Source organism: Schizophyllum commune (genome assembly GCF_000143185.2).
Source record: "Schizophyllum commune H4-8 unplaced genomic scaffold SCHCOscaffold_7, whole genome shotgun sequence".
Taxonomy (NCBI): domain Eukaryota; kingdom Fungi; phylum Basidiomycota; class Agaricomycetes; order Agaricales; family Schizophyllaceae; genus Schizophyllum; species Schizophyllum commune.
In genome coordinates, this window is record NW_026089544.1 from 1,705,899 (window position 1) to 1,730,583 (window position 24,685).

Sequence of the window (24,685 nt, forward strand, 5' to 3'; positions counted from 1 at the left end):
TTCCCCTTCAGTACACTTGACTGGACGTTCTCATTCGACGCAGAACTGCGTTGGCTCGTGCGGCACTGGCATTACGAACCCTGCGAAAATTTGTGTGAATGGCCTTCCGATAAATACTAATACTATAGAGAAATCCATGTGCGTTCTACTGTTATACATCTCCTTCTCATGCCAGCCCTGCCTCCACATCCTGCTTGAACTTCTGCACTATCGGCACCATCCCACCCTCGTCCACCACGAAGCCCAGCGAGAGCGGGTACGAGTTGTCGAACCGCGCCGGCCACGAGGACACGATGCGCCGGTTGACGGGGTCGTCCTGGAACTTGATGAGCTTGAGCGCGTCCTTGCCCGCGACCTTCTCGAGTGCCTCGATCTCCTCGCGGACGGTGGTGGTGAAGCCGGGGAGGCAGACGACGCGGGTGTGCTTGAGGAACTTGTCGGCGGAGACCTGCATCGCGATGACGAAGTTCTTGATGGTGGTCTCTGGGGAGGCGACCCAGGCGGCGAGCTCGAGCTCGGGGGAGTCGAAGGAGTTGCCGACGGGGCAGATGGCCTCGACGCCCTTTAGGGGCTCGCGGATGACACCTAGGGGAGGTGAGTATGGTGCGGGATGTGAGGGGAGGGGGACAGCGCACCAGAAATGAAGGCGGAGGTGGCGGCGGAGGGGACACCGGGACGGACGACGATGGTGGGTAACCGGATGATGCGGCCATCGACGAACCCGCGACGCGAGTACTCGTTAACCATGAGCTCAGACGACAACTTGCCCATGCCATACGCGCCCTCCGGCGTCGCGATCGTATCCGGGGTCACGACCTCAGGCTGAATTCAGGTCAGTCCACCTCTTTCTCTCGCTCCCGCCAGCAACCACTCACCAAAGGCCCCCCATACACCGCGAGCGACGACGTGAAGATGAATTTGATAGGCGCGCCGCGCTTCTCGCCGTACTTCCGCGCCGCCTCGAGCATGTAGCGGATTGAGTCGATGTTGACCTTGACGCCCAGATCGAAGTTGTCCTCCGAGCCGCGCGACATGATGCCGTGCAGGCAGTAGATGACATCGGGGATGCCGAGCTCGGTGTTGAAGAGCTTGTCGATCTCATCGCGGTTCGTCAAGTCGGCCTTGATGGTGACGGACTTGACACCCTGCGGTGGCTTGGGCTCGACGATGTCGGCGAGGATGAACTGGGGGTTGGGCGTCTTGCCGTCTTCGATGATCGCCTTGGAGAGCTGCAAGTCGATCAGTAAGCGCCCGGTGTATATGTGATTCCCCTCTAATACTCACGATACCGCCCAGCCAGCCCGCGCTGCCAGTGATGAGGATCGTGGTCGCCGACATGGTCGTTGAGGAGGACGGAGGTGATGCGGATAAGAGAGGAAAGGGGACTAGTAAGTAGAAACCTCTACAGCGATTGCCTTGTCTTCTGGCCTGCGCGGAACTTATATATGTCTCTCCAGCGCACTTGTCGTTCCCCCGCCCCCGGGGCCCCGCACCGGGCAGCCGGGCCCTGGCGGAATGTTGCCCCCGCCACAACCCCGCCAGGATCAATGCAGCCCATGCCGGCACAACCGCACGTGGCGCACGGATCAAAGGCGCTAATGTCCGCGAGCAATCTCCCCCTCCTGCCCTGGCTTGCGACGGGGCGTCATAGACCCTGGTGGCTTGGCCCGGTTCACCAGCCCCCCTTCCCCTGGTTCGTGCGCGCGGGGACTTAGGCGATTGGGCCGAACTGAATGAACCCGCGTAGCCGGACATACAAGGCGCCCTCGTGAGCGGTCAGGAGGGATGGGGTGGGATTTAGGAGATTAGTGGGGGTGGGGGCGCGTGTGTAGGATATATCGACGGAGTACGTATGTGCGCGCGCCGCTTTTGCTCGTCATAACGCCGTCGACGCCGCTTGATAACAGCGAGGGGACACGTCGTGCACGCTAGTTGTTTCCATCCAGTAACTGCTCTTTCTCTTCAGCAACCTCGACCCCCTCCTCCCCATCCTCTGAGCAATCACTACTATGGGTGCTAGCGCTCCTCAGAAGCTCCGGATTGTCGTCGGCTGCGATGTGCGTGGTCCCCCTCCTTGTGCGACGTCCACTGACTCAGTCACCAGGACGCCGGCATACACTACAAGGAAGTCTTGAAAGCCGACCTCGAGAAGGACCCGCGCGTTGAGAGCGTCGTCGATGTCGGCGTGAACGCGGACGAGAAGACCGCGTACCCGCACATTGCGGTTGCGGCGGCGAAGAAGGTTGCGGCTGGCGAGGCGGATCGCGCGTTGTTGATTTGCGGGACGGGACTGGGTGAGTGACTTGTCCAGTCCGTTAGTAGAGGGGGAATTTGCAGGACTGGGGGGGGGGGGGGGGGTGAGGGCAGCAGTGCTGACGGGACATACAGGCGTGGCGATCTCTGCGAACAAGGTGCCGGGCGTGCGGGCCGTGACGGCGCACGACTCGTTCTCTGTTGAGCGGGCGATATTATCGAATGATGCGCAGGTGAGGGACATCTCCCTATAGCCCTAGACCATATATTTCCGGCGCATCGTCTCCCCTTCACACCTACTCATTTCGCACCATCACCCAACCATCTCGCCGTGCGCATACTGACGCCTCCTCAGGTCCTCTGCATGGGCCAGCGAGTCATCGGCATCGAGCTTGCGCGGCGACTCGCGAAGGAGTGGCTGGGGTACACATTTGATCGCAGCTCGCCGAGCGCGGCGAAGGTGGACGCGATCTCGCAGTATGAGACCGTGCCGGCGTGCTAGGACGTTGCGAGTGCAGGGTCCTGAGGGAGTCGGTATGCTGGGGCTCGGAGAGCATGCGGGGGTTCGGCCAGCATGCGAGGAGGTGGTGGATAGCGATTGAGATTTTGAGAGACAACCTGTTGTACTTACCCACTGCTTATTTATGCCCGTACTCTTTCTTTGCATCTCAGTGATATACTCTGAATGATCACGATGAACTCATCTCCGCCAGCTCTATGGGTGGCAGCCTCGCTGTCAGATTCAACTTGTAGCTGATCTACAGAGGCCGTCCTAACTTCGACGGCTTCCCGCCTCCTGTCGTCATCCTGACCACCGACTTCGATAGCCTGAAGTGGCACCCCTGTACTCCCTCCTCTGTTTCTGCGTACAATCCTGAGCATCTGAGGCTGCATCTCTCGCCCACACTCATTCACGCACCGAAAAAGGAAATCGATTTGAGAGCCCGGCTTTGTCCCTGAAATGCGTATTGATCCGGGCAGGCTCTTTCCTTCCGGCCATTGTCCCGCTCCGAGACTCGTTCCGTTTGTACCCCAGGCTGAACCGGACCGGGTTCGCATCTCGCGTTCACCTTTTTGCGGATGAGCAAGGCCTAGGACGTAGGGGATGCCGAACATGGGGCGGGGAATTTCGAACATGGGAGACAAGGAATGCCGGGAATGGGGCAGGCTGGAGACGCGCTTATCGGCCGAGCTGCACAAAAGGCGCCGTCCCAGGCGTCTAACTTCCCACCGAGTCTCTGTGCTTTCGACCATCGTCGACTTTTCCCCTCCCTCTTTCCTACTCCCCAGCCATACAACGCACCCCATCAGTCATGTCCCTCGAGAACAACCGCACGCTTGACATCCTCCGCAAGGCGGAGAAGGGGGGCTATGGTATCCTCGCACAGAGCGTGTACGTTCGTCTGCCAATCGCGAGACGTTCGATACTCACCTAGTCCTCCAGTTATGACACCAACATGGTCATCGCCCTCGTCCGTGCCGCCGAGCAGGCGCGCAGCCCCGCCATCATCCAGATGTTCCCGATCACCCTCGCCTATGGCAAGGGCCCCTTCCTCCAGTTCTGCCTCGACGCGTACGTCCCTTCCCCTTTCCCGCATCACTTTTTCCTCACTTCCTTCGATACTCACCCCCTCCCTAGCGCCCATCAAGCCTCCGTCCCCATCTCCGTCCACCTCGACCACGCCACCGATGCCGAGCACATGGAGCTCGCCCTCGGGCTTGCCGAAAAGCACGGCATCAAGTTCGACAGCATCATGTGCGACGCCTCGCACGCCGACACGGACGAGGAGAACATCGCGATCACGCGCCCGTACGTCGAGCGCGCGCACAAGCTCGGCATCGCCATCGAGGTCGAGCTGGGCCGCTTGGAGGGCGGCGAGGCGGGGCTGCGCGTGATCTCGGACGCGAAGCTGACAGAGCCGGGGAAGGCGGACGCGTTCATGCGCGGGACGGGCGCGGACATTCTGGCGCCGAGTATTGGGAACTTGCATGGGTCGTACATCAACCCGCCGAATTTCAAGCAGGAGATGTGAGTGGGAGCGTGGATTTGGTGGGGGCTGGGGCTGACGCACCTTGCAGCCTCATCGCATTGCGCGAGAAGTTCGCAGGGCGGGTTCCGATATGCCTGCACGGGACGGATGAGCTTCCGGACTCGCTGTTCCAGGAGTGCGTCAAGAACGGCGTGAGCAAGGTCAGTCCGACTTCAACATCTCTCTCCCGCGCATCTCATTGACTCCTCCCCCAGTTCAACGTCAACTCCTGGGCCCGCGACCCCTACGCCAAGGCGCTCGGGACCGCGCTCCTCAGCAAGCCCTTCCCGGACGCCGTCGACGAGGCGACGGACGCGTTCGTTACTGTTTGCCTCCGGTTTTTCAAGCTTTTCAACAGCGAGGGGCGGGCATAGGTGGCTTATTCCTGAGATGATCAAGTGTAGTACTTGTGCAATTATTTAAGACTATGTACAATGGGAAAAGTGTAGTTCGACAATTCCCAAATTGTATTCTGAAAGCATCCACAAAACACTGAAGATTCTTGAGTGCGTTAGCCAAAAGAGATGTCGAAGGCCTTACTACTTCGTCGCCTTCCAAATGGCCTATCGCAGTGTTGCTTATACGAGTTTTGCCTGACAAGGATGTAGTCGCGAGTCGCGCCCGCATCAGTAAGCCACTATTAAACTAAGTTCGAGTTCGAACCGATCACATGATCGCGGGACTTCCTCGCAAGGATGCGGGCTAAACACAAACAAATCGACAATGGGCCTGCCTCCTTCCTCTCCGCGCACAACTGAACTCCTCTTCCTACAGCCCGATCCCACGCACCCGAACTCTGGAAATGAAGCAGGGAACTACACCGGGACAATACGTCCACCAGGAACGTAGTCCCGGTGCAATACAGGGACGTCGTCCGGTGCTATACTAACACGCCACATTTCTGGTCTCGGGCTTGGCACTGCTGTCCCTCCTCGGGCTTTGCCTTCGGCGACGTGCTAGCTGGTCGAGGATGTACCCGGGGAAATGGAGAGGGATTCAAGGTAAAGGCTTCGAGTAAGACTGATCGATTTTCCGGACAGCCACACTGCACAGTTACGCGTTCCTTGCGCGCCACCGTTGATCACTAGTGCTGCTAGCCAAAGCCTCCCGACCGTCCAATCCTAAGCCCTTATTCTGAACACCGGACTTTAGCTTCTCGCCTCTGAATAGCCGGTCCTTCCAATAGGGACGCAACAAGCGAGCCGCGACCAGGCTGCCAGAAAATGTCTCACATAAGGGCGGACATGATTGAGATCGTGCCCGACTCTATGGGGATCCCTCCCGACTCTATTGGGTCTTCTTCCCGACTCTATTGAGATCCTTCCTGCCCTTTAGTAGATTCAGTACGATCACCCAAGCCCCGGATCCCGGAACCGATTGAGTTCGCCCGGTACCAATCGAGCAACCCCGGGGCAGATCATTGCCCCCCCGCGAAGTCTGCTGATCTCTTTCGGTTGCCCCTGGGGGATTCTGGGGAAGCGCGCGGGGTAATTTGACGGCGCATTCCAGGCGCGGGGGCAAAGCCAAGCACAATAGGCAGTGAGTACAAAAGCGGGAGCGTGTCTTTGTGCTAGACTAGGGTTGCTCTGCTTCGTTGAGCTCTCGTGTGCTCCTTCTCCACCTCCGACGCCCTTCACCACATCGCCCCTTCGACGCGCTCCACCTCTTTTCTTTTGCTTCTCGACGCACGCGACCAGACGGCATGGCGAAGAGTCAGTCGGAGCAGGTGTGGCAGGAGGAGCTGCCCGCCGCGAACTTCACGTATGTGCGCGACTCGGCCGAGGAGAAGGCGCTCGTGCGCAAAATTGACAAGCGAATCGTGAGTCGTTCTCCCACTGCTACATTGTAGTCACTTACCTTTTCTTGTAGGTCCCAACCGTCTGGATCCTATACACGCTCTCCTACCTCGACCGCGCGAACATCGGGAACGCGAAGGTCGGCGGGATGGAGGAGGACCTCGCGCTCACGTCAACGCAGTACTCCGTCTGCCTCCTGCTCTTCTTCGTTTCCTATGTCATCTTCGAGGTCCCGTCAAACATGATCCTCACGCGTGTGCGGCCATCTATCTTGTACGTCCACCCTCTTCCCCCCTTCACGATTCATCCTTGACGCTGACATTGTCCCTTCAGCCTCTCGGTCCTGTGCTTCGGCTGGGGTGCGGTCGCCGCGTGCATGGGCGCGGTGAACAACTGGCAGCAGCTCGCGGGTGTACGGTTCTGCTTGGGTGTCATCGAGGCGGGCTTTGCGCCGGGTGTCGCGTTCTATCTGTCGTCGTGGTACAAGCGTCATGAGCTTGCGAAGCGGTATTCGATTTACTATACGGCGACGGCTGTCTCGGTGAGTTGCATCATGTTAGCTCGGATGGGTTGGCTTGCTGACGGAACGATAGGGTGCTTTCTCGGGCCTGCTCGCTGGTGTCATCACCGACCACTTGAAGATGGCGCGCGGTATTGAGGGCTGGCGCTGGCTGTTCATCATCGAGGGCGCGGGGTCGTGCTTCCTCTGTACGTTGCTATTCTCATCATTGGGCCTTCCCTCGTCGCTGACTGCCTTACAGGCATCTTCACCTGGTACATCCTCCCCGACTGGCCGTCGACCACCAAGTGGCTCAGCCCCGAGGAGAAGTTCATCGCCGTCCAGCGCCTCGCCGCCGACGGCATCGGCAACACCGGCACCGGGAACCAGCCCACGCACTCCGAGGCCGCCAAAATGGCCTTCACCGACTGGCGCACCTGGGTCCTCGTCTTCATGTACATGCTCGCCACGGGCTCGCAGACCATCCAGTACTTCATCCCCACGCTCGTCGGCCAGCTCGGGTACACCGGGTACGACAAGCAGTACATGACGATCCCCGTTTATGCTGTCGCGTTCGTGTTCATCCTGCTGTTCTGCTTCACCAGCGATATCCGGAGGGAGCGCGGGAACTACATCACGCTGGGCGGGCTGCTGGCAGGCGTGAGCTTTATCATCACGGTCGCGGTGAACAACGAGCATGTGAAGTATGGGTTTCTGTGCATCGCGGTGGGCGCGGTGTATGCGGTGTGCCCACTCACGCTGCTGTGGGTGTCGGGGATCATCGACCATCCGGCGGAGAAGCGCGCGGTGGCGATTGCGATTGTGAATGCTCTGGTGAGTTTTCTCTATCTCACACGCAGGCCTAGCGGGATGCTCACGGTTTTCGAAGGGTAACTCGGCGTCCATCTACGGCTCGTTCTTGTGGCCGGCCTCGACGGGTCCGCGCTACGTGCAGGGCTTCGCGACCACGACGGCGTTTGTGCTCCTGCTTGCTATCATGGCGCAGGTGAACAAGTTCCTCATCCGCCGGTATCCGGGCAAGCGCCTCGAGGAGTCGTTCGAGTCGGGAGGGGTCTCGAGGGAGGAGAAGGACATCGAGAGCGTCTGAGCGAGCGTGTGCTCGACGCTTCGGATATACGCTTCGATGGCTGTTGGGAATTGTCTCTGTGGCCCTCACGACATAACGCTTACTTTACGAGCTGCAGTATTCTCGCCTTCCACGAGCTGAATAAGGGATTTTCTTTGTGTACTTTATACGTTACAGGTCGTGGTACTCACTTTACTATCTGGAAACAATAAGCTTTTTGAAGCTCCACTTTCTCGTGGCTGTTTCGTGCTTTCGAACTCAACTTGAGCTTCTGAGAATGGCTTGAACTGCGCCTATGGCAGCGGATTAAGGGAAGAACAAGGCCTTCCAAATTCGGCCAGGAACCCGAAGCCTGATCCCATCATCAAGCCGTAGCACGCGAACTGACGCGTTCATTATCCTGCTCAGCACCGTCACGTTGACTCAGGCTCTGCGTCGTCGACTTGACCAGCGGAGCTCGACCTTGAAGTCGAGCAAGACATCGCGATGGTCTTCCTCTGTGCCTCGGAGTCCCCAGCGAAGGGGAACGCTCCCTTCCCCTCGCGCGCGTCGCCTCGCAGGATAACGCGCGTTATATCGCTTCTACTAGTCGCGGCTGCACTGTCTGCTTTCTTTCTCATCCAGGATGTTTCTCCAGACGTGCCTCCTCACGTCCAGGCTGCCCTCGCGCGCTGCAGAGGGCTGCATGCGAAGCCAGGTCCGCCGCCGAACTTCCACGCGCGTGCTGTGTCCGACAGGTTCGAGGCGGGGACGCATCCGACGCTGGTGCGAAATGCGACTATATGGACGGGGGAGGGTGTGCTAGAACAGGGTGACATTCTTCTCGCGGGAGGTGTCATACAGGCGGTGGGTCATTTGGGGGCAGCGACCGACCTTGGTGAGGAATATGCTGCGGTGGATGTGCTGGACGCGCATGGCGCTTGGGTGACGCCGGGGTATGTATATTCACCTCCTTCGTAGATTGCAAGTCTAGTCGAAACTCATCCACGCCTTCACAGCTTGGTCGACGTGCATTCGCACGTCGGCGTCGAGTCCAACCCAGGACTGGAAGGCTCAGGCGACGGGAACTCGATGCATGGTACCATCCAGCCGTGGCTACGCTCTCTTGACGGCCTCAACACGCACGATGATAGCTACCGTTTGGCCGTCGCTGGGGGCCTTACAACGGCCCTCGTTATTCCTGGCTCAGCAAATGCGATAGGTACGTAGGAGCTCGTCTTCATATCAGCGCCGTGGCAGGATGCTGACCGATGTGACCCAAGGCGGACAGGGCTTCGTGGTCAAGTTCAGGCCGACGTCGGAGCGGTCGCCTTCGTCTATGCTCCTCGAGCCGCCTTTCGGGCTAAATGGGACTGAAGCGGACCCGGATGTCCCGCGGCGGTGGAGGCATATCAAGTAGGCATTGAGGTTAGCTTGGGAAGCATTTGCTGACGTATCTACCTAGGCATGCGTGCGGTGCGTACACTTTTGTGGCAAATTTGACATCAACTCATCTGAAATTGACGCGTTATAGGAGAAAACCCTTGTACGTTTTCCTTGTCAAGCTTCTCTCCTAATGGCTGATTTGCTCAGCCCGAGTGTACGGCCAAACGCGTATGGATACATTTTGGCAATTCCGAGAGGCATACGAGACGGCTCGCAAGATCAAGGTGGCACAGGACGACTACTGCCAGGCTGCCTCAACGGGGAGGTGGGACGAAATTGAGGGCAAGGACTTCCCCGACGATCTGAAGTGGGAGGCGTTAGTTGACGTGTTGCGAGGGAAGGCTAAGGTGAGTATCTGCGGTTCGACGATGGTGGCGATGGCGAACGCTGCTGATCCGTTGATCAGGTCAACACGCACTGCTACGAGGCGGTGGATCTGGATGACTTCGTCAGGGTTAGTAAATGGGCAAAGTGAGATGAAGTCGGGTGTACTGAGGCGTTCGTCCATCAGCTTACAAATGAGTTCAAATTCCCTCTCGCGTCTTTCCACCATGCGCACGAGACGTACCTCGTCCCAGATGTCTTGAAGAGGGCGTACGGTGAGCCTGGCTACCCTTTATATCTCGAGCGATATGTGACTGTCTTCCGCAGGAGGACCTCCGGCTTCCGCGGTGTTTGCCACCTTTGCTCGGTGCGTCGTCGCTTCACCTCGCGTTCCTTTCGCAACCGCGAATCCCCTCTCGTCCTGCGTCACATCTTATTGATCCTCTTCCTTAGCTACAAACGCGAGGCCTACCGCCACTCCGAGTTTGCGCCCAAGATCCTGCACGACAACGGCCTTAAGGTCGTTATGAAGACAGATCACCCTGCCATCGTGTCGCGCTACCTCCTTCACGAGGCGCAGCAGGCGCACTACTACGGGCTACCGGCGGACGTGGCGCTGGCGAGCGTGACGTCGACGGCGGCGGAGGTGCTGGGGATGGACCATCGGGTGGGATATGTTAAGGTGGGGTGGGATGCGGGTGAGTGAGCGTGCTTTGGGCGTGGTTGGGAGAGTGGGGTTGATCAAGGAGCGGGGCGTTGAGGAAGGAAGATGCTGACGCGGGAGTTCTCGCTAGATATCGTTCTCTGGGACTCGCACCCCTTGCAGCTCGGCGCAACGCCTGTTCATGTATTCGTCGACGGCATCCCGCAACTCAAGGACCCGCACGTCTCGCCCAAGGCCCCCGAGCGCGCCACCGGACCACCCAGCACGCCAGACTTCACCCGCGAGGCGGAGCAAGCGGTCAAGTACGAGGGGCTGCCACCCCTGGAGCCGGTGAAGCGCCTTAGGCCTGGGCACAAGGTGGTATTTACAAACGTGAAGGGCATGGTGACGGAAGGTGACATGAAGACCACTATGAAATCAGCGGCTCCGGGGGAGACAGCTGGCAGGGAGGTGCTTTTCTCCGTCGTTGCGGAGGCGGGGGAGGTCTTGTATGTGGGGGCGTGTCGCGAGTATGTCAGCGGCAACAGCATGGATGCGGAGGAGGTGGAAGTCGTGGACCTAGCGGGCGGCTGGATCTCACCGGGGCTGACGACGATCGGCTCGTCGCTGGGGCTACAAGAGATCACTATGGAGGCGAGCACGAAGGATGGGGAGGTACTGGATGTGTTGACGTCGGACGCGCCGGTGGCCGGCGAGGTAGTGCGCGCGGTGGATGGGCTGATGTTCGGGACGAGGAATGCTTGGTGAGTGTGCGGTTGTGTAGGCCTTTGTTTCCGGGGCCCGATAGATTGACCCATCCGTATAGGCTGGCGTACCGCTCCGGCGTCACCGACGCCATCACCGCGCCGGAGTCGAGCACCCTCATCGCTGGCTTCAGCGTGGCATTCTCGACAGGCGCTGAGGGCAAGCTAGAGAAAGGTGCTATCGTGAAGGATGCGGTGGCGCTGCATGTTCGGATAAGTATGAGCGGCTCGACTAGCGTCAGCACGCAGATCGCAGCGCTGAGGAAGTTACTGCTGCCACCGGCGGGTAAGAGGAATGATTTTGCGGCGAGTGTCGTGCAGGTGCGTATCACCTCGTGACTCCCTCCTCGAGACAGAGATATTTTTCTAACGCGTATTATCACATCGCAGGGAACAATGCCGCTCGTCGTACACGCAGACAACGCGGACGTTATTGCGACGCTCATTGCGCTGAAGCGCGAAGTCGAGCACGCGATCCGGGCGCACTTGAAGATGACCATCATCGGCGGGGCGGAGGCGCATTTACTGGCACCCGAGCTTGCGCGTGCGAATGTTGGCGTGATTGTGATCAGCCCAAGGGCGTTCCCGTATAGCTGGGAGAAGAGGAGGATGTGAGTCTGCTTTGATTACGTCATGCGGCAGCGGCAGTGAACAGGGTCGTATGCTAACAAAATTTTCATAGACTGCCGGGCCCACCACTGACGAACGATACCAACATTATCCGTTTGCTGGAGGCCGGCGTGACCGTAGGTATTGGTCCGCAAGGTATCAGCGGCGACCAGCTCGGTGAGTGGGCGGTCAGGAATTTGCGCTTCGACACTGCTTGGGTGAGCGGTCCTTTATCCCCTGTGCAAGTGAAGCATGGCTGAATCGACTCGTCAGGCTGCGTTGGAAAGCGGCGGTCGAATCACTCAGACACAGGCTCTTGCAATGGCGACAACAAATATACGCCAGCTTCTCGGGGTCAAAGGGAGCGGTGATCTGGTTGCGACCAGGGGTGGAGGTATTCTTGACTTGGAGAGCAAGGTGGTTGGTGTGCTGTCGTCTTCAAGGGGTGTGGTTGATTTGCTTTGAGTGCATGTCTATAGACTCTTGCATACGGGAAAAATAGCTCCATTCCATGGATCGAGTGACCTAATTCCCGAATCTTAATCGTGACGCGGCACCGTGCAGGCAAGAAAATGTGTGAATTACGAAGTTCAACATGCGGCACGTGCAGCGCACATGGCTTCCCTTCGGTGCGTCATCCGGCATCCGGACCGATTACATCTCAGATCCAACCGTCAACGCGCCTTGCTCGAGGCTCGACAACTTGCTTCCTACCACCGCGTTCCTCTGATCAATCCGCGCGCATAGAGACATCGTAACCTGTACTGGGATATACAGTACACTGGCGCAGAAGCAACCTTCCTAAGCAAGCACCATGTCCGAATCCTACTTTCAGCAAAATGCAGCGCCCACTACTCCCAATCACCCAGTTCCGCCTAATCCGCGAGGGCGGCCGAGGGGATCGCGAGCGAGGAAGCCGAGGGGGGCAACTCTGGGGACGCCTGGAAGAGGTGCGTCATGTTTGAGGACTTGCAGCGACAGGACCGAAGCCCTTGCACACCACGATCGCGCCGCAATGGTCTCAATCCCCTTCGCATATCCACCCTCTCCATCCCATTCCGGTCATACTCCACTTCAGATGCTCATTCTCTCTCAACAGGCACTCCCAGGACCAGCCCCTCCTTCTCCAGCTCTACCTTTCAAGTTCACTGGGCCAACGACGACCCCCCGCGCGCAGGCACGCCCAGCGCCCTTCAAGGCTCCCTCTCCCGCAACGACCTTGCCTCTTCGTCCACACAGCCATCCTACTTTGGCGCCCAGCCCTCCTCCTCCTTTGCGTCCTCGTCCTCGCAGCCGACGTACCTTGGTGCACAGGGCACATCGGGCTCCTCGTCGAACTTGAACGCCGGGGCGTCTTCAATACCGGGCTTGGACACGACGGGCCTGATCAGCATGGACAACGACGATGACGAGGACGAGGAGATGCCGGCGGCGGCGTCTGCGCCGAATCTGAATGTGCTGCCGAGCGGGAGTATGGCGGGGGCGGGGATGGCGGCGAGTGCGAGTATGCCGACGATGTCTTCTGGCGGTATAACCGCTGGTGCTGGCGGGAGCATGACGGGGATCATCCCTGGCGTGAATGGAATGCCGCCACCGCCCGTACCTGGTGGTGAAGATGGGGATGTGGACGATGAGCTGCTGCCTGCGATGACGGATGCGGATTTCACGGCGCAGCAGACGTTCATGAGCCAGAGCAAGGATAACCTGAAGTGAGTGGCTGGTTCTCTTCTTCGGATTGGTATCCACGCCCAAGGGCATTGTTCCCTGTTCCCGTCCAGAGGATCTTTTCCGCTCCCACCTTGCCGCAAAGGTATCCTCTCGAGTGAACAACACATACTTACCACCAACTTCAGAGTACTCATGGACGAGTTTTCGCCTGAGCAGTACGACCGTTTCGAGGCCTACCGCCGGCACGCGCTCCCGAAGCAAGCCGTGCGGAAGGTCATCCAGCAGACTGTCGGTCAGCAGGTCTCGCAGCCGGTCGCGCAGATTGTGGCGGGTTTCGCGAAGGTGTTCGTGGGGGAGATTGTGGAGAAGGGTGAGTGGTTGATCATTGTATGCGCTATACCTGTTTGAGGGGGGAAAGGGACACATTCGTGCGCACCGTCATATGCGATGGCTCGCGATATCTCGTCAACCTGCGCTTCTGCGGATCGTCGCTCGTTCTTTGCAACTTACTGACGCCCCATCCAGCTCGAGCTGTGCAACGTCGCCGCGGCGATACGGGGCCTTTGACGCCCGACCATATGCGTGAAGCATATCGGATGTACCAGCAGGAGACGGGGCGGGTGGGCGCAGCGAGGCCATTGAAGGGGAAGAAGGTGTTCGTGAGATGAGGATACTAGGGAACGAGGGCAACATGGAATCAGACGTTGGCGACACGTCCAGTCACTCCAGTGTATGCATGCTCCGCGCTACTAGTTCTCCTGCTTCAACTAGTACGCACAATCGCGCCTAGACTTGGTGTACCCAGGGAGCGCAAGATAGACTGCCAAGACTGATTTTAACGCTGGACCATAGTAGTGGGCGCTTGTGGGCACTTCGGTGATGGCTTCCGAATGTAGTAGCCTTTGTACTTTCCCAGCTTGTCTTCTACTTTCATCATGACAACGACGTGTATTGTTCTCAATATTTTCATAGTGCAAGAGCCTCTAGCAGACTTACTCAGCACTCCGAGGAATGGATAATGTCATGGAGGAAGAACGTGACGGGCTACCACGACGTGATGAAGCTTTTGGCACCCCAACTTGAGCACAGGACGCGACCGCGCGATGGCAGTAGCTCAAGCACGTTTCTCTCGTACTCAGATCGTGCTTCGACCCATAAATTGCGCGCTCCACCTCACCCTCCGCCGCTTTGCTGCTCTTCATGTGCTCACGAACTCAGGACTTGGAAGAGTCAGCCGACGAAGATACGATGTACTCAATTGATCCTTGGCTCGACAAGGCTCCTCGATATGAAAAGTATGTTAAGAATACAAGATGCATACGCGTACGCTAAGTTATAATGCTACATTCGTTTCGAATCTCAATGCAATCCCAGCTCAGGCCCAGCATGCTTCTTCGCGTACCCCAACAAGAGCTCCTCAAACTCTCCAACCCCCGGCAACACGATCTCCCCATCCACCCTCTTGCTCTCGACGAACTTCGACACTTTATCCACGATGGTGTCGATGCCGTACCCGAAGAGCTCGTACAGCGTCTCCTGCGGTGCGCTCAACCCGAACGTATGCATGCTCATCGACGCGTGCGCGTAGCGCGCCCAACCATACGACGCCCACGGCTCAATCGCCACCACCAGCGCCTTCCCGGTCGCCAGCGTCGCGCGCCGGTACTCCGCGGGCTGCCGGTCGAACACCGACTGGATGGGCATGCTCACGACGCGCGTGCGCAGCGGCGCGAGCTTCTTCGCCGCTTCGACCGCGCGCCAGACCTCGGACCCGGTGGCGATGAGGACGAGCTCGGGGTCCGCGCTGCTCTCGTCGTAGTTGGCGAAGATGGGGTACGCGCCCTTGTGCACCTTGGCGCGGTCGGAGTGCTCGAGGAGGGGCACGCCCTGGCGCGAGAGGGTCATGAGAGTGGGCGTGTGCTTCGCGTCGAGGGCGACCTCCCAGGCCCCGAGGACCTCTTCGGCGTCCGCGGGACGGATGAGGTTGAAGTTGGGGAGAGCGCGGAAGAAGGCGGCGAGGCTGGGAGGGCGTGTCAGCGAGGAACGACGAGTTGGCGGGGTATATGCACTTACGCGACGGATTGGTGCGTGGGGCCGTCCTCGCCGACACCGATGGAGTCGTGGGTGCCAAGGCCGATGAAGCGGACGCCCATGAGCGCGCCCAAGCGGCATGCAGACATGGCGTACTGCCAGAAGGCCAAGTACGACGAGCAGATCCTGTCGGTCGTCAGTCGGACACGGCCTGGGCAAACATAGAAGGGACTCACGGGATAATCATCCCGTTCTGGTACGCGTTCATCCCATTTGCAGCCCCGACCATCGCGAACTCACGGATGCCGTAGCGAAGCTGCCGTCCAGAGTAGTCACCAAATCCAGTGTCGGGCTGTTGCAGTCGTCAGCTTGCCGCTCAAGCCCACGCGAAGGAAACACGCACGCTTTGGAACTCGACCTGCCCCTTGAAGTTTACGAACGTCGATTCCATCAGGTCGGCGGACCCCGCAATGAAGTGCTTGTACTTCGGGACCAACGCCTGCACAGCGATCCCAGAGGACTTGCGCGTCGCCTGCGCGGAGGTGGGCAGAGCGCTCTTTGGTGGGAGGTCGTTCTTCCAACCGTCGGGGAGTGTGCCGGTCAGGCGCTGGGTGAGCTCAGCGTGCTCGGCGGGGTGCGCTTTGGCATACTGCGCGAACATGGCGTTCCAGGCGGCCTCGTCATCGGCGCCGCGCTGGATGACGGGGCGGAAGTAGTCTGGAAAGGCTGGTCAACAAGCTGGTCCTCGGGGACGACATACAATCCAGACGCACCGTACACCTCGTCGGGAATGACGAAGCGCTTCGCCGGGTCAAAGCCAAAGAGCTGCTTCACGTACGACACCTCATCTTCGCCGAGCGCTGCACCGTGCGCCGCGCCCGTATTCTGCTTGCGGCTCCCAAAGCCAATGATAGTGCGGATATGAATGAAGCTCGGCTTGCCCCGCGTCGCCTTCGCCTCGTCCATCGCCTTGATGATCGCCGTCAGGTCATTCGTTCCGTCGTACACCTCGAGCACGTTGAAACCCATCGCCTTCACCTTCGCGGACGTGTCGTCCGTGAAGCATGTCGCGATGCTGCCGTCGACGGTCACCGAGTTGTCGTCGTAGATGACGATAAGGTTGTCAAGGCGGAGGTGGCCGGCGAGAGAAAGTGCCTCCTGCCCGACGCCCTCCTGGAGGCAGCCGTCGCCGACGAAGCACCAGATCTTGTTGTCGACGACGGGGTACGAGGGCTTGTTGTATGTGGCGGCGAGGTTTTTGGAGGCGATGGCGAGGCCGAGGGCGTTGGCGACGCCCTGACCGAGCAGACCCGTCGTGAGCTCGATACCGGGGAACTCAATCTCGGGGTGACCGGCGGCGATCTGTGCGGAGGTGAGTTGGCCGGATTGTAGGCGGTGGTATACAAGAGACGTACACCGAAGTCAGGGTTGTGGTATTGCTTGAGCGCGTCAATTGTCCAGGCATCGTACCCGGCGAGGTGAAGGTGGATGTACTGCCAAAGACAAGCGTGTCCGGCGCTGAGGACAAAGCGGTCACGGTTGAACCAGTCGGGGTTCTTTGGGTTGTAGCGCATTTGATACCGCCAGAGGGCGACTCCGATGGCGGCGGCGCCCATGACGGTACCGGGGTGGCCACCCTTGAACTGGGTGGGTATGAGTAATGGTTCTTCTCGATGTCCTTCTGCCAGATAACTCACCGCCTGTGTCAGGTCTGCGCCGAGGACGCGTACTGTGTTCACAGCAAGCTTCTCAATCTCGGGCTGCGAGGCATTCATGTCGCGCTCATCAAATGTATACTATTCACTCACGTCGATGGCGCCCTTCGCGGGCACCTTCGGGTCTGCCGACAGACCAGATAGCGCGCCTGCTTCGACTACGGAGGACATTGCGGGGTGCTATGGGGGTAGTCTGGGGATGCGGGGCTGCGCTGCGGGGCTGCGTTCGAGGCCCAACACGCTTTATACGCGTCTTCGCCCACCACGAGACTCGTCACTCCAAGTCCATCCTTTCTCTGTCAAACACCCCTACCCCATTGCTAAACAGTACAGCACGGTATCGGCTGCTTCGATGCGCACCAAGTCGCCTCTCAGGTGGGGATCATATAATTCCGATCCTGTCTCCGGTTTTTCTCACAGTTCGTTCAGGGCACGTGCGGAGGTGGGGAAGGGGAGTCGGTTTGTTCGAGGTTGAACTTGCCGTTTTGGGCCCAAAAGACCGGAGCGGACAAGGGGAAGCCGGAAGGAAAGCAATGATCGGCCCCGGATCAATGCCCCATGGTACAATTCCGTTGCCGCCCTCTCAACCCACATCCATGTTTCCGGACCTGCACAGTGCAGGAAAGAGGCAAGAAAGCGTACACTCGTGAACGACAACGCAAAGGCGAGCTTGCGAAGGCGATAGCGCTTAGATTGCCGCATCGATATGTCTCACCTCATCCCCCGCATCCGACCTGGTTCGTTTACCTCCTCTTCGCGGCGGCCGCCCAGTCTCACAATTACATCCACTCCCTTAACACCGTCCGATCACACAGGTCCCATGTACCCGACATGCAAACCGCCCCTGCTCACCCGACCAGCGAAGCGCATAGGACTTAGGCGCGGAGTTATGGGTGCATTCACGGGGCCATCGCGCCTGACCTCCTCAGCGCCCCCGTGTACGCGGCGATAGTCATTATGGTGGTGCGCCCTCATAAGTTCCGTGTCTACTGTTCGCCGCCGCACACGCCATTGCCGCCCACTCTCACACGCGCTCGACATGGACCGCCACGTCTTCGACGACCATACTACGCTTGTCGTGCGATGCCTGCAGGGTGTCGTAGCTTCGCATCCATCGTTGTCGCTCATACCCTCGATTCGGACGGTTATTGATGCGGCGCACGATACCGACAAAGTCACGTACGTTGTGCTCGACCTTGTACCGGGACGCGATCTTATTTTTGAGCAGATTGATATCCGGTGGAGGCGCAGGCCATGAGCCAGGTTTTGCGGGCTTCACTGGACGGGGTCTTTTGACTGGCGCCGTCAGCGGTGACATCTTCGCCAGCCCCAGCGCCCGCCAGGTGTACGGCGCTGTGAAGGCGAGCCCGAGCACGAACGGCACCATCCTGATTATCACGAACTGTGCGTATTGCTCGCTCACGCCTTTCGCTTCATCTGACACATTCCCCAGACACCGGCGACAACCTCCACTTTGGCCTTGCGTGCCAGCAAGCACGCGCAGACGGCATCTCGAATATCGCAATATTGCCTGTCGGCGACGATGTCTCCGTAGGGCGCACGAAGGGCGCGCTTGTGGGAAGGAGAGCAATGGCTGGGACGATGCTTGGTGCGTCGATCAGTCTGACTATCACGTCATTCGCTCATTACTAGTACAGTCTGTAAGATCCTCGGAGCCGCGTCAGAGGCCAAGTGGAAGTTCGAGGATGTCCTCAACCTCGGTCGCGCCGTCACCAGCGCCGTCGCCTCTATCGGCTGCACGATGGGACATTGCCACGTTCCGGGGCGTGGAGACAAGGCACCCATACCTGATGATGTTGTGGAGATCGGTCTGGGGTTGCACAACGAGCCGGTGAGTATAGTGCTACTTCTCTGGGCTGCGTTATTAACGAGGCTATAGGGAGTGTTCGTCGTGAAGCCTCAGCCAAACTCGAGCGAACTCATTGCACGCATGCTCAAGCTCCTCCTGGATAAGGAGGATATGGAGCGCGCGTTCGTGCCTTTCGACAAGGAAGACTCCATCGTGCTTCTCGTCAACAACATGGGCGGGCTCAGCACGCTTGAGATGTACGCGGTTGTCGACGAGACGCTCCTTCAGCTCAAGGCCGCCGGCATCGTCCCAGCTCGCGTCTTCTGCGGCTCCTTCCTCACCACACTCAACGCATACGGCTTCTCCCTCTCCCTTCTCAACCTTTCGCACATCGCGAAGACTACCGCCGCTACTGCCACCGCCTCGACCTCCGCGTCGAAGACCACCTCTACCTCCGTCGACGAGCTTCTCGCCTTCCTCGACGCGCCGCACGGCACCATCGCTTGGCCCTCCGGCAATGTCTACCCTGCTCCGCCGCATCTGGCGTCTCGCACACGAGAAGAGAAGTTCATTGACCTTGCCGCCGACGGGAAGCACGTCAACGGCACCTCCGCACCGCAGGTCAACGGGCACGCCGCCCCCACCCTCCGCGTCGACCCGACCGCGCTCCAGCGCATCATGCGCGCGGCCGCGCAGGCCGTCCTCGCCGCCGAGCCCGACCTCACGCGCTGGGACACGATCGTCGGCGACGGCGACTGCGGCGAGACGTGCGCGAACGGCGCGAAGGCCGTGCTTGCGTCCCTCGACGCGGGCCTGGGCGCGGACGGCGATCTGGTGGGCGTGTTACGCGCGCTGACGGAGCTGATCGACGATACGTGCGGGGGCACGCTCGGCGCGATCTTCTCGATCTTCCTCGCGGCGCTGACGGCGGAAGTGCGGAAGGTCGCGAGCGAGGGGCCGCAGACGGCTGTGGACCTGCCGTTCTGGGGCGCGACGGCGTCGGCGGCGATTGAGACGCTGAAGCAGAGCACGGCGGCGCGTGTAGGTCATCGGACGGTGATGGATGCGCTGATCCCCTTCGTCGACGCGCTGGGCACGGCGAGCAGCTTCGCGGAGGTCGCGAAGGCGTGCAAGGAGGGCGGGGAGGGGACGGCGAAGTTGACGGCGAAGCTGGGCAGGGCGACGTATGTGGGCGACAACGGAAACTTGCCGCCAGACCCCGGAGCGATGAGCGTGGTCGTGATGACGGCGGGGATGGCGGAGGTGATATAGGCAAGGGAGGTGGTGGTATAGACTTTGAATTGTTAGACGGACTCAAGCAATGTGTAACCTATTCGCGTGCTTCCTTATCATTTGGTTTTAGTGTATTGGCTTTGGCGCAGACCCCAATGCAGAGTTCAATGTTCAGAATGGAACTAATTGTCCGAACTGGTCTCAAGGCGAAGGGGGACGGTCATGGTACTTATGGGATCTACCTTGTTGGACCACTGAACCTGAGCACGTGCGGCCTCGGCATATTCCGAGAAGTTCGACATCCCCAGCGTGCGTTGAATCAGATCCCTTCTCATGTACGCTAAAAGGCCAACGAGTTCATAGAATAATGAAGTAGACTTAGTATACATGTAATGAGATCTGTGTAGCATGAATCCTGAGAGTGGTATAACAATGTTATATGGGGAGAAGTGCAAAAGAAGGGTGATAAGTAGGCAAGTGAAGGTGTGGGCAGTTGCCGGATGGGCTGTGCGTTCGTCTGGTGGAAGAGAGTAGATTGATGAAAATGGGAGAGGACAAGGAGATGATGGAACGAGAGGGAATGAAGGATAGAGAAAAAGAAAGAAAATCATAGTAAGTTGCGTACATCCACCTCACCCGCTCATCGCCCTCGCCATCCCAGCAGCTGCGATCTGCAGCGCCAGTGTCGCCGCAAAAGTGCCAAGTATGGCGCTCTGCGTCGCCTTGCCATCCATTGCCTTCCCGCCATCTACGTCCATCGCCTTCCCGCCGTCGACCTCCATGTCACTGGTCCCGTCTGATACGCGGGTAAATGCATCCACGGATGCGCCAGGGAGAGTATCCGCAGACGGTCCAGTAAGCGCATCCACGATCTTCGACGCCAACGCGGCCTTCGTCATCTCGCCCTTGTCGCTGGTGCCATCGACGAGGGTGACATCCGAGTCTGCGCGATCGAGCGAGGGCATCTTCCCCACGTTCTCGAGAGTCAGCATGGTAGACGCAATCTGGTCGCTCGTAGAAGACAGCGTCGACGGAGGGGCAGATGGGATGGCGGACGAGGCGACCCCATTCACAGGCGTGGGTGGGTGTGGCTTGCTCATGTATGGCGGGAAAGCGGACTTGCGTACTAGGGGCATCGTTGTGCTCGTCGCAGGCACGAAGCAAGGCGGGAGAGTAACTGCCGTAGAGGACGGAGGAGGGAATGCGCTTCTGAGCGAAGCGTCGTCTTCGTTCGGTGACGAGAGGGATAGCGGTCGGAGCAATGTGTCTAGCTCGTCGACAGATGGCGGGATATAGTCTTTCGCGATTTGAGGAGAGGATGGCGAGGCAGAGTAGGACTCGTCCAATCCTGGCCAATCGGAGGTGAAGGCTGCGATTTCCTCGTTCCACGCGTCGGAAGAGGGGTTGATATCGGAGGTAGTTTGCTGCGAGAAGATTTGGGATGTGGAAGCGGGCGTCCAGCTGGTCCCAGTGCGGGATTTTGATGCAGCGGGAGAGTCGCAGAAGGAGTCGGTGGAGGGATTGAGTTGAGTAGGCCTGCTGTACGGCTTCGGAGCACGAGCCTGACGATTGTGCATAGACGGCTTGACGCGCATAGCTGAGTACTTCAGAGGGGTCGGCTAAGAGATCGTAGTGCTTTCTGTTAAGCGGGAAGCGCCAAGGTATGGCGGTAGGCTTGTTCGAAAGAGCGAGGGGAGATCTAGAGAGGTGCTCCGGAGGTGGTGGATACGTCTTGGGATCTGAAGTACGCTTTGCTAAAGGGCGAGTCTGTCGGCTTCGGCGAGAAGTGAGAGAGGAAGCTATAGAGCGAGAGAATGACAGTCGGGACCAACGCGATGGAACTCTGCCCGATCCAGAACGCCGCGACTTGCCTTGCCCTCAAGCGCCGCACGTGCTACTGCGCCCAATTAGGAAGGCTTTGTGAAGTTCAACGTTGCAACATCGACCAGTAGGCTTTATTTCTCACCACCGCACAACAGAGGATCCAACAGGGCAGGGGCAATATATATGTTTCTCGAAAGGCATGGGTTGCGGTTGCTCACAACCAATCGAGTCGCTTGTCCTTGATCGCGACAGATGAGTACGACTCACCGGGTGTGCGGTTGCGCGGGTGCAAGCAGATATTCTGCGTAGAAGAGTATCTCCTCGGAGGCTCGCTTCATACGAAACAAATCGAACAGGATCTATAGCTGATACTCACCAAGGTTCTGATACAAGCCCTATTCGAATCAGCTGTCCTACCTACCCTGCACGCCACCGTCCCTGGATCGACGCCCCGGCAGAGGAAATCCATAGCCCATTCGGGTACCCTCCCAGCCCTCTCTGACTCTCCTGTACCCTCCTTGACGTTGAGAGATATAGCCGATACGATGGTACGATTCCGTGACAGCAGGTCCTTATAGGACCATGCTCGTCACCATGTACATAAAAGCTCATAACCGCACGGGGCTTGAGAAGTCGGCGATTCGTGCGAACGAAGTTTTGTCAAGTGCGAACATGTGGTTCCCATCTTCCATCTTTGATAACCCCGTTACTCGTGAAAGGCGCGACGCCGTCGCATCACGGATGTAGCCCTTCTGGTGCACGGCGGAACACACATCCACAACAACGATTGCCTCGGGACCGAGGGCAAACCACCTGCCCCCTCGTCCCCTGCGCGATGATCCCCTGCGCAGGTCACCGCGCCTCCGCGCGCTCGTCCCAAGCGAGCCGAAAGGGATGCAGCGGGTATGTAACAGGCAGCTTGCGGGCGGAGGTTGCAGGTTGCACTTCGAGAGTCCATTCGTTGGAGCGGACGACTTGACGGACGAGGACAGTGGAAAGACCGACGAAGGATTAGTATCGTCCGGTTGTTGTACAGGTATACGGTGAGGATATACGTCTATCTTGTATGGGACGAGGCATGGCCGCAGAAGCACGCTCATGACTTCTGCCGTGTCCAAGTAGAGTCAAAGGATGAACGCGAGCCTCCCCTGTCGATCATCTCGTGCGATTCGACCTGTACGAAGACCTGCGTTCAAGGTTGGTCAGATCCCAAAGACAACTGCATGTGTTGGAAGGCATACCTCCGGACGCGTGAGCGTCGTCTGCCCGACTTGTACCTGCTAATTATCTATAAGCGCGATTTTTGGAAGAAGGATCGAGTCCGCTCACCGTCCTCCCACCAGAGAACGTCTTCGCCCCGCTCGATATCGCAGGCGTACTCTGCGACTGACTGCTGTACCCCCATCCGCCGCGCGAGTTGAGCGACGACATGAGGGAGTTCGTGTACAGCTTCGCCAAGCAGAAGTTGAAGATGAGATGGCTGTTGAGGAGGGAGGGGTCGTCACATCGGTCCCCTTCTTAGAAAATATGCACACAACGCACTTGCCGCTGTTCTGCTTGCGGGCGTTAGTTTAGTGATCTGATAAGAGGGATCGGAATACTTACATCCAACAAGAAAAGCAACAAGTCAATTGTTCTGCGAGTGAGATGTGAGGTCAAGTCAGGCACTCGTTGGTAGGCGGGGAGACTTACGCCCACACAGCAGTTACCATGCCGGTCTGCACGGTCATCTTGATCAGGCGGTCGATGTAGTTGTCCGTCGACTCGAATCCTGTCTTGTGGTTCCGCTGTTGTGAGGGGCGTCAGAAGGTATGCGCGTTCAGAAGGAGGCGCGCGGTGAGGAAGGGCGCGAGGAGCGGAGGGTTACTGACCAGGTACCATGCCAGCGTAACCGCGATCAGGATATCGGCTGCTGCCGATGCGGCGAGCCCTGCAATATTCGGTCAGAAAGATGCGATCCATCGTTAGGGAGAAACGCACAGATGATGACGACGGGTTTGAACTCCTGGAAGTTGGCGAACTCGGGGACAATATGCGCGGCGATCCCGGTGCCGATGCCAGCAACTGGGAGAAATGCCGTGAGTAGAGGCAACCGAGGTGGGGTGTGGACGACGCACGCAGCGTCCCGATCGAGAATAGCGCGACGGTGCATAGCAAGAGCCAGCTCTTCGTGAGGACGAATATTCTCCTGCTTCACGTTCAGCGATAGCGCCCGAAGGGGCATCAAACTACGCACCATGCAAAGAATAGCTGTATACACCCTCCAATAATGCCCTTGGAATGACATGAGGTTGTGTGCGAAGGGAGATTGCGATGACACGCACCGTGAGGGCAGGGTCTGTAGAGAACACCCACGTAGCGACGTTCAACGCTTTCTCCTCGCCTGAAAGGCCATGCTTGTCAGTAAGAGGGTGGGGGGAGGGGGGTGGAGTGGACGGTAAGTCAGCGTACCGAAGCGCGAAATGAGGGTCTGGTACATGTAGATCATGGTGAAGACGGCCTGTACAGAGTCCGCGAGGAAAACGAATCCGACCTGAGGAGCTGTCAATCGCTGAGGGGGAGTGAGGGAAGATGACGCACGAAGATTCGGATGAACATGCGATCCCTTCGCGATCGAGTAAGCATATGAAGGCCATCGGTTCAGAGTCATTCGTACCGCTCTGAATTCGCGTTAGGCCATGAAGCTACGGCGCCAGGACAGTTGAGTACTCACTGTACACGCCGAAATAGAGATACGTCTGGGTGATGGACACTCCCCACAGAATCAAGTTAAAGTACGTGCCGAGGAGCATTCCCCCGAAGCTGGCCGTGCGTCAGAGACGAGCATGAGGAGAAGCGATGGGGACGCACGAGTTAGCGGCCTTCGCTGCAAGTTCCGATACAGCCATGGTCGATGCTCGTCCGTCGAGGTCGAAGATCGTGGGGTCAAAACCGGAAACAGAAGATCAACGACCAAGGTTTATAAGGAGGGAGG

The 24,685-nt window shown here is 58.7% G+C and overlaps 11 protein-coding genes across 11 annotated transcripts; 6 read left to right on the forward strand and 5 right to left on the reverse strand.

The window, feature by feature from the left end:
- Nucleotides 1–55: 55 nt before the first annotated feature.
- On the reverse strand, nt 56–1,845 carry SCHCODRAFT_02629526 (NAD(P)-binding protein). The gene is made up of 5 exons (XM_050345535.1): nt 1,458–1,845; nt 1,297–1,388; nt 877–1,243; nt 637–823; nt 56–586 (listed from the first exon to the last, which is right to left on the reverse strand). The coding sequence occupies exons 1-5, from the start codon at nt 1,556–1,558 to the stop codon at nt 167–169; spliced, it is 1,167 nt and encodes a 388-aa protein (XP_050199706.1). The 5' UTR covers nt 1,559–1,845; the 3' UTR covers nt 56–166.
- On the forward strand, nt 1,747–2,913 carry SCHCODRAFT_02629529 (uncharacterized protein). The gene is made up of 4 exons (XM_003031230.2): nt 1,747–2,057; nt 2,105–2,294; nt 2,389–2,486; nt 2,609–2,913. The coding sequence occupies exons 1-4, from the start codon at nt 2,010–2,012 to the stop codon at nt 2,753–2,755; spliced, it is 483 nt and encodes a 160-aa protein (XP_003031276.1). The 5' UTR covers nt 1,747–2,009; the 3' UTR covers nt 2,756–2,913.
- Nucleotides 2,914–3,134: 221 nt separating this feature from the next.
- SCHCODRAFT_02629535 (aldolase) lies at nt 3,135–4,789 on the forward strand. Its single transcript, XM_003031229.2, has 5 exons — nt 3,135–3,646; nt 3,698–3,826; nt 3,893–4,282; nt 4,333–4,444; nt 4,499–4,789. The coding sequence occupies exons 1-5, from the start codon at nt 3,567–3,569 to the stop codon at nt 4,655–4,657; spliced, it is 870 nt and encodes a 289-aa protein (XP_003031275.1). The 5' UTR covers nt 3,135–3,566; the 3' UTR covers nt 4,658–4,789.
- A 1,196-nt stretch (nt 4,790–5,985) lies between these two features.
- SCHCODRAFT_02504863 (MFS general substrate transporter) lies at nt 5,986–7,686 on the forward strand (the record flags this gene model as incomplete). Its single annotated transcript, XM_003031228.1, has 6 exons — nt 5,986–6,102; nt 6,153–6,352; nt 6,413–6,620; nt 6,673–6,787; nt 6,841–7,412; nt 7,468–7,686. The coding sequence occupies 6 exons, from the start codon at nt 5,986–5,988 to the stop codon at nt 7,684–7,686; spliced, it is 1,431 nt and encodes a 476-aa protein (XP_003031274.1).
- A 389-nt stretch (nt 7,687–8,075) lies between these two features.
- SCHCODRAFT_02629542 (composite domain of metallo-dependent hydrolase) lies at nt 8,076–11,958 on the forward strand. Its single transcript, XM_003031227.2, has 15 exons — nt 8,076–8,600; nt 8,664–8,866; nt 8,928–9,060; nt 9,110–9,120; nt 9,179–9,190; nt 9,238–9,437; nt 9,497–9,544; nt 9,602–9,689; nt 9,742–9,781; nt 9,868–10,112; nt 10,209–10,821; nt 10,884–11,142; nt 11,212–11,432; nt 11,504–11,648; nt 11,704–11,958. The coding sequence occupies exons 1-15, from the start codon at nt 8,152–8,154 to the stop codon at nt 11,893–11,895; spliced, it is 2,859 nt and encodes a 952-aa protein (XP_003031273.1). The 5' UTR covers nt 8,076–8,151; the 3' UTR covers nt 11,896–11,958.
- A 135-nt stretch (nt 11,959–12,093) lies between these two features.
- Nucleotides 12,094–14,057, forward strand: SCHCODRAFT_02629544 (TAFII28-domain-containing protein). The gene is made up of 4 exons (XM_003031226.2): nt 12,094–12,380; nt 12,530–13,139; nt 13,284–13,468; nt 13,624–14,057. Exons 1-4 carry the CDS (start codon nt 12,245–12,247, stop codon nt 13,764–13,766), a joined length of 1,074 nt encoding a protein of 357 aa, XP_003031272.2. The 5' UTR covers nt 12,094–12,244; the 3' UTR covers nt 13,767–14,057.
- Nucleotides 14,058–14,302: 245 nt separating this feature from the next.
- SCHCODRAFT_02629548 (transketolase) lies at nt 14,303–17,196 on the reverse strand. The gene is made up of 8 exons (XM_003030849.2): nt 16,938–17,196; nt 16,827–16,889; nt 16,545–16,772; nt 15,903–16,491; nt 15,533–15,846; nt 15,366–15,481; nt 15,172–15,315; nt 14,303–15,118 (listed from the first exon to the last, which is right to left on the reverse strand). Exons 1-8 carry the CDS (start codon nt 17,013–17,015, stop codon nt 14,458–14,460), a joined length of 2,193 nt encoding a protein of 730 aa, XP_003030895.1. The 5' UTR covers nt 17,016–17,196; the 3' UTR covers nt 14,303–14,457.
- SCHCODRAFT_02323626 (uncharacterized protein) lies at nt 17,112–17,707 on the reverse strand. Its single transcript, XM_050342372.1, has 2 exons — nt 17,205–17,707; nt 17,112–17,153 (listed from the first exon to the last, which is right to left on the reverse strand). Exon 1 carries the CDS (start codon nt 17,544–17,546, stop codon nt 17,259–17,261), a length of 288 nt encoding a protein of 95 aa, XP_050199707.1. The 5' UTR covers nt 17,547–17,707; the 3' UTR covers nt 17,112–17,153; nt 17,205–17,258.
- Nucleotides 17,670–20,161, forward strand: SCHCODRAFT_02545094 (Dak1-domain-containing protein). Its single transcript, XM_003031225.2, has 5 exons — nt 17,670–18,023; nt 18,073–18,248; nt 18,298–18,453; nt 18,503–18,696; nt 18,745–20,161. Exons 1-5 carry the CDS (start codon nt 17,884–17,886, stop codon nt 19,924–19,926), a joined length of 1,848 nt encoding a protein of 615 aa, XP_003031271.1. The 5' UTR covers nt 17,670–17,883; the 3' UTR covers nt 19,927–20,161.
- A 47-nt stretch (nt 20,162–20,208) lies between these two features.
- On the reverse strand, nt 20,209–22,272 carry SCHCODRAFT_02689752 (uncharacterized protein). Its single transcript, XM_003030848.2, has 2 exons — nt 22,133–22,272; nt 20,209–21,686 (listed from the first exon to the last, which is right to left on the reverse strand). Exons 1-2 carry the CDS (start codon nt 22,185–22,187, stop codon nt 20,671–20,673), a joined length of 1,071 nt encoding a protein of 356 aa, XP_003030894.2. The 5' UTR covers nt 22,188–22,272; the 3' UTR covers nt 20,209–20,670.
- A 413-nt stretch (nt 22,273–22,685) lies between these two features.
- On the reverse strand, nt 22,686–24,599 carry SCHCODRAFT_02545098 (uncharacterized protein; the record flags this gene model as incomplete). The annotated part of the gene is made up of 15 exons (XM_050343631.1): nt 22,686–22,897; nt 22,953–22,991; nt 23,041–23,191; nt 23,254–23,264; nt 23,317–23,347; nt 23,404–23,498; nt 23,583–23,641; nt 23,692–23,775; nt 23,829–23,899; nt 23,948–23,985; nt 24,036–24,094; nt 24,163–24,244; nt 24,292–24,316; nt 24,421–24,513; nt 24,562–24,599. The coding sequence occupies 15 exons, from the start codon at nt 24,597–24,599 to the stop codon at nt 22,808–22,810; spliced, it is 966 nt and encodes a 321-aa protein (XP_050199708.1). The 3' UTR covers nt 22,686–22,807.
- Between the last annotated feature and the right edge of the window lie 86 nt (nt 24,600–24,685).